A 6000-nucleotide genomic window follows, 5' to 3' on the forward strand; every position below is an offset into this window, starting at 1 on the left:
TACCGTATTAAAGGCAGAGAGATGGATAGACTTAAAGGGCCTCCTTGTCACCTTTCTCAGTCTGCCTCTGGCCCTTTTCCTGCCAGGGCTAAGTATTTCCAATTTGAGAGACCTATTCTTTAATGGCCTCTATTTCATTTGAATTGCAAAACCTGCACTCACACACCATTTGAGGACTCTTTAGCAGAGGCCACGTCAGAACAAGATGGGACTGTCATGTTCGAGAGAGACGGGCGCATCAGGCAGGCTCATATTTTCATAGTCCTCCCTCACAAAATCTCCGAGCTGTGTAAACACTCTTTCATTGTGCCTGGGAGCTGCAGAGCATTAGCATATCCTCAAAACATCACCGACAAAAATTGTCTTTCAACATGCTGAACGTAGGATGTTGGAAGGAGTGACGGGACAGGCTGTAGCAAAATGTTGGCAAAAGAAACTCTACTCAGCAACAATATATCAGTCCAGACTGTCCTTCTATCTAGTAGCATTTATACTCCATGTGGTATGTTATGGACGCTATTATGTAACCAGTAACTCAAATATGGGGCTTAAGTACAGGAGGAGACTCCTACTCTCCTCCACTTTCTCTTCACCTCACCACACCTATTTCAACTCATACCAGAGCTCACACCTGCACTGATGTAAAATGCAGTCCTCCAGTGAAGCAAGTTTTACCTGCAATGATAATAAAGCAGCTCAATTATCCCGTACTAAGAATGTCTTATTTGTTTAGGGCGGTTAAAATCCAATCCTTGATTTAGAACATTTCAGCGTGAACTAAATAATAAAATAAAAACCCTGAAACCAAGTTTGTGCAGGACTCAGCAGGAGGTCCCACCCGGTTTGGGGCCCTGGGTTGTCCTTGAGTAACCTGCTTTGACTTTCAGCTGCAGTTAAAGCAAAGGGAATATACTGATGGCAGCAAAGAGAGGCAAGTAATGATCTCCAATCCCTTCAGTGTACACAAAATATCACAATCTGAATCAACAAAATGTGAGCTCCAAAGAAGAAAAATATCTTCAATTTCTTGGCCTATGTCTGCTTTCAGCGACATTGAGAATGAATGCTCACAACCAGACACACACATACAAAACCTAAGAGAAAAGGCAAACAAACAAATCTTAATCAGACATCTCGTATCATCAATATGAACATTCTGTCTCTTAAATTAGATAAGAGTTCACCATTATTCAGTAGTGAATATCTACAAACACTGAATTACTCATTTTTATTTAGAGTAGCATTTGCGCATCGAGTTTTCTGTGATCACCAGCTGATCTTCACTCTGCAAATTTCCCTGCAATTATCTGTTTTTGGCTCTTAACATAACTAAGAAGGATTTCAATTGATGTCTGTTGGTATGATTGCTTAATTCCACCCTAATTATAACTTCATTTTAATGATACAATCTTTTACCTTTCTCTGCAGTGTATATGTTGGATTTAATTCTGTTGTACACATGTGTCCATAGAGCTTTGATAATGAAGTGCGAGTAACAGCATTTGCCCTTTAGTCCACCTGCCAAACAAGATAACCATGCAGAACTCAGACCTATAGCTGTGCGGTTTTCTTATATAGTAAAAAAATAGTTACTTTAAATGCTTTAGATTTAAAGACTCAAGATTCTTAGTTAAAGAGCAAATATGTAAAATGTATTGTTCATACACTTGAAGTGAGAAAATAACCTGGAGCACCTTATTCCCTAAAACAAATGTGGCGCTGTGGAGCTCCACGTGGTGTTTGGAGTTGTAGCACAGCAAACATTGTGTCTATGTCCAGTGTTTTAAACGAGTTCAGGTCACACTGCACTGACACCAAAACCACCGATGAAGCATGCAAATGTTTCCAGACGGATGCAGTATGTATTTCCTGCTGCGAGGGCTTTCTCAATCAAAACACAGAACAAGACACGAGTTGATGACTTTATGAAGTAGCGTGGGATTGTGGGAGACGTTGATGTTCATTTATAAACAAGCACCACTACAGATAATAATCTATCTGACATGAATCTGACAGAAATGATGCTCACGAACAAGGTAGTGTATTAAAAGTTCTTCATCATTTCGTGCTTATGAAAGAGCTGCGGATTCGCCGACTTCCTTCATCAGTCTATGACGTATTATCTGGTGTTTCCCCGGAAGACAGGCGACCAAATGAAACATACTATTACCATGAATAAAACTACAGATTTCCCTTGGTTTGATTACTGCTGTGTGATTGAGGGTGACCTTTGACCTTCTTCCCTTGTCGACCCTTTACTTCCCTGTTTCCCATCATTCTCTACAGTATGCTCAAGTGACAGGAGAAATATTAAGACATATATTCCTTTAGTATTTTTATAGTGAAGCCAAATCCATTAGGCTTTATGTTGTATGGAGTTCATGTACAATAGATGAGGTGAGGATTTATTCAGGTAATATCATAACATCCTGCCATGTTTTGAAAGATGTTTTTCTCTACCTATAATACAGTGAAGCTTGAAACACAGCATGCATGGCCTGGTGACCTTGCTTTACAATCAGTGAGACACACACACAGTACGTTACTGTACAACGGCCCACAGGGGAGAAATATCCTGCAGAGAAAGGGCAGATGTCATCAGAAAGCTGCCAGTGCACCAGTAAACACTATTATAGCTTATAAATCGCATGACTTTTCTTATTTAAAAGGACACTGTGTTTATCCATACCTCAGCACTGGAATAAAGAAACTTTTCTGGCTTTCTTCAACCTTCTTTCAATCCTATCGGGTACAACTGAAGCTGAGCGGCTTCAACCATTCCGGTAATTCAATGCGAGTACGCAGACCACGGCTTGGTCTAGTCCTGTCCCAGATCCAGCAAAGTTCAAAATCACACGACGGTCTTCAGGCTTCGCCCACTGAGTCACGTTGTTAAGCATGACTTGAATGTACACTCACTTACTCACACACATTGCTGCGCTGAAGTCTCGCTAACCTCGGGATTTCTGCCACCGAGGCAGAGGAGCGTTTTACCATGTCTGATTCCAAATCAGTGTCCCAGAAATCCAGGCAACGCTACCCGGGCCGCAGGGCCTGTGAATAGCTGCAAGATGATGACCTTATCATGAAGCACTTTTAGATGAACATGCACATGACTATCACACATATAATAGGTGTATTTTCTGTGCATGGAAGTTCAGGGAATTGCAGCTTTTTTAAATGTGATCCAGTGCTCGCCCAAATGAAGCTGAGCAACTTTCCACTGCGGATGAGATTAAGGGTTAAAATCAAGGCTAAAACCACAAAGAAATGCTACTTTGTGCTTATCTCTCTGATCCCGCTCCTATTTGAACATTAGCTCTATCTTTTGATCCCAGTGCTGTCCATATCAGATAATGGTGGCCTATAGTCTGCTTGGTTTTTTCATGTGCTGCTACAGTAGTTTGAGTCTCAGCCACGTCATGTGGCCACAGATAGATCCAAGTGATTCATTTCACTTGCTCTGATGTGGGCAGGTAGTGCTGCACAGTCACAGCTCTGTCCACTAAAAGTGTAAAGAAAACATCTCAATGTAGCTGTTTATATGAGAACAGTTTTTCGTGATTCACTGCAAAGATTGAAAGATATAATATTGATAGTCTTTTTGTAATTTATCAAACAAAATTCAAAATATTTATCTCACCATTAGTTTAAAATGTGTTTTTATTGCCTAATGAGAATTAGCTTTTGGCTTATTTTGACATTTTACAGACTAATTATTAATTGAGAAGAGAAAACAAGTAATTATAGATTATTTGGTGATTAAAAAATAAGTAAAAAGAGCTGGGCTGGATATTCAAACCAGTTATAATCAAGTGATTTACCGACTAATATTATCTCCTTCTGCACAAACACAACCAAGAACAACATAATGAATAGGCAGCGATTCTAAGAAAGGCATTAACGTTTCATGAGGTGGCCTCCAACTGTTTCCTGTTTAGACGGCGCCCATTAAAGTACCACAGGGGAAAAGAAAGGCCTGCTCACTTTTGTGATAACACTGGAAAGACAATTCACAGGCAAGAGAAGCAAAGAAGACATAAAACGGTGCCAATTTAATGACAAAGATGAGGCAGGAAAGGGAATGATAAGAGGATACAGTCAGTAAGTGTAGCAGGCCAGCAGCGTGGGCTTCATCTAAAGTGATGGTGCTGAAATATCGATCCTTCTGTAGCATGTCAACATTATCTAAAGGCAAAGGTGGGGAGGAAACTGACCAGAGTAATTTGGGCTTCCTTTACAAGGTACAGTATGTACTGTGTAGGCAGGTACACAGCGAGTCTGCTTCCCCGCATTTCAGCACCGCGGACAGCGCCAGGTCACTCCGCAAACACTTGATGCGGAGGCTGCGCCGAACTGTTGCTTCACACAACACTACAGCCTTACTCCCTCTCGCTATATTTTAAAAGATGCCCCGATATATCAGCGTTAAAAATACTGCAGTGATTCTATGTGACGATTAAATGCGATGATATTACTGTCCAGCTGCAATCCTGCAGTGTTTCAGGAGCGATCATGACACATGCAATGCCTCCAAATAAAGTGTAAACGAGTGGGTGTTTGTACGTGGGAGAGGGGAGTATCATGTGTGAAGCAGCATGAGTAGCCCTGCAAGCAACAAGCTGTACAGCATCTGGACATGACTCATCCCCCTAATGAAACCCTCTATAGTGTAATCACATGCTATTGACACTTATGTGTGGCTGTGGGGCTCACCAGTCACTTTATAAGGGCTGTAAGGCACCTCATGGCGTTATTTAAGCCTTTTTTATACATATATTTGACTGCACACAGCCGGCTTTGACATTTGCTTTTTTGGCAGAGGACGGGAAAAGCTGATCCTGCTTTGCACACTTTTTAGGGTTCAAAGTTCACACACGCAGTGAGGAAATGTTCAGTGTGTTACAATGCAGCGAAGTCCTTGTTGTTGCAGCAGTAAAAGCAGTTTTCTATCCACAGGTAGCCTCTCCAGCTTCACTCCAGCCTACACCTGTTGGAAGGACGCAGTCACGATGCCCCCTCGTGGTTTCAACACGAATCGCGTTTTTTTCTCTCCCTTCCCCTCTCCCCCCCTCCAGATATGCTTCTATAAGAAAGGGCTAAAATGCTACATTGACGCATTTCTTTTCTTACAAAACCCACAGGGGTAAAGAGATGGAGCCTGATTTAAAGCACCGCCTGCGGTTGTGTACAGACTGCGATAGCATCTTAAAGGCGGTGGGTTGGAGGCTGTATCATCCCACGCAATTTCCCTTTCTATGCAGTCACTGGCCTTGCATTTCAGCCATTAGAAGTGTATGTGTTTTTCAGTGGGTGTAATGGACATAACAACAGGAAAAAATGGGCTGGTTAGCTTATGCATGGTGTCGATGGACAAAATTGGGTGTTTCTTTTGCGTAAAAACTGCCATCACAACGCTGTATGATTAAAGTCAATTAAAAAAGCTACAACCAAAACGTCGTAAATTAACAATAAACGTTGCAATAGACTCACCAACTCCGATTTTCTCCTCCTCTGTAGGTATCCACATAATTGGTTATTTTCCCTCCGGTAGAGCAAGCCACATTATGTCGATATCGTGAGATGATGCCGCTAAAAAATGAGAGCTGAAGGCTACAAATGATCCAGGCTGCTCATACATGGGACTACATGTCTCCGCCGGAATCAGTATCCTGACGTTTGTGTGTGCAAAAGGGGGGAGGAAGGACCATCAAAGCCTCAATATCTCCGCTCTATTATGTCCCGGCGTGTGTCTCCAGTCTGATGCAGTCTCCGTGTCCACCTAATGTAACGCACACGCACGCAAACGCACACAAACACACGCGCACAGGCAGGCAGGCAGGAAGGCAGGCGCGTACGCTCGCACGCACACACACGGTGAGCGGTTTTTCTTCTCTCCACAAAAGGTGTTATTGCAGCCGCACTTCAAGTGGAATGAAGAGGTTTCTTTTCCTCGAAGCTTATTTAATTAATTTCTTTGTTTTTATCTCTTTTTCCGAG

General features: G+C 42.2%; 1 protein-coding gene across 1 annotated transcript in view; it reads right to left on the reverse strand.

The window, feature by feature from the left end:
• The window catches only part of dock3 (dedicator of cytokinesis 3), a 56068-nt gene extending 50303 nt beyond the window's left edge, over positions 1-5765 (reverse strand). Inside the window, exon 1 of the mRNA XM_069659589.1 lies at positions 5494-5765. Within this exon, the coding sequence (XP_069515690.1) occupies positions 5494-5530 (37 nt within the window). The 5' untranslated portion in view covers positions 5531-5765. The remainder of the gene's footprint in view (positions 1-5493) is intronic.
• Between the last annotated feature and the right edge of the window lie 235 nt (positions 5766-6000).

The sequence above is a fragment of the Semicossyphus pulcher genome, unplaced genomic scaffold (genome assembly GCF_022749685.1).
Source record: "Semicossyphus pulcher isolate SPU_LCO1_2020_fin unplaced genomic scaffold, fSemPul1.0.p SCAF_13, whole genome shotgun sequence".
In the NCBI taxonomy this organism is placed as follows: domain Eukaryota; kingdom Metazoa; phylum Chordata; class Actinopteri; order Labriformes; family Labridae; genus Semicossyphus; species Semicossyphus pulcher.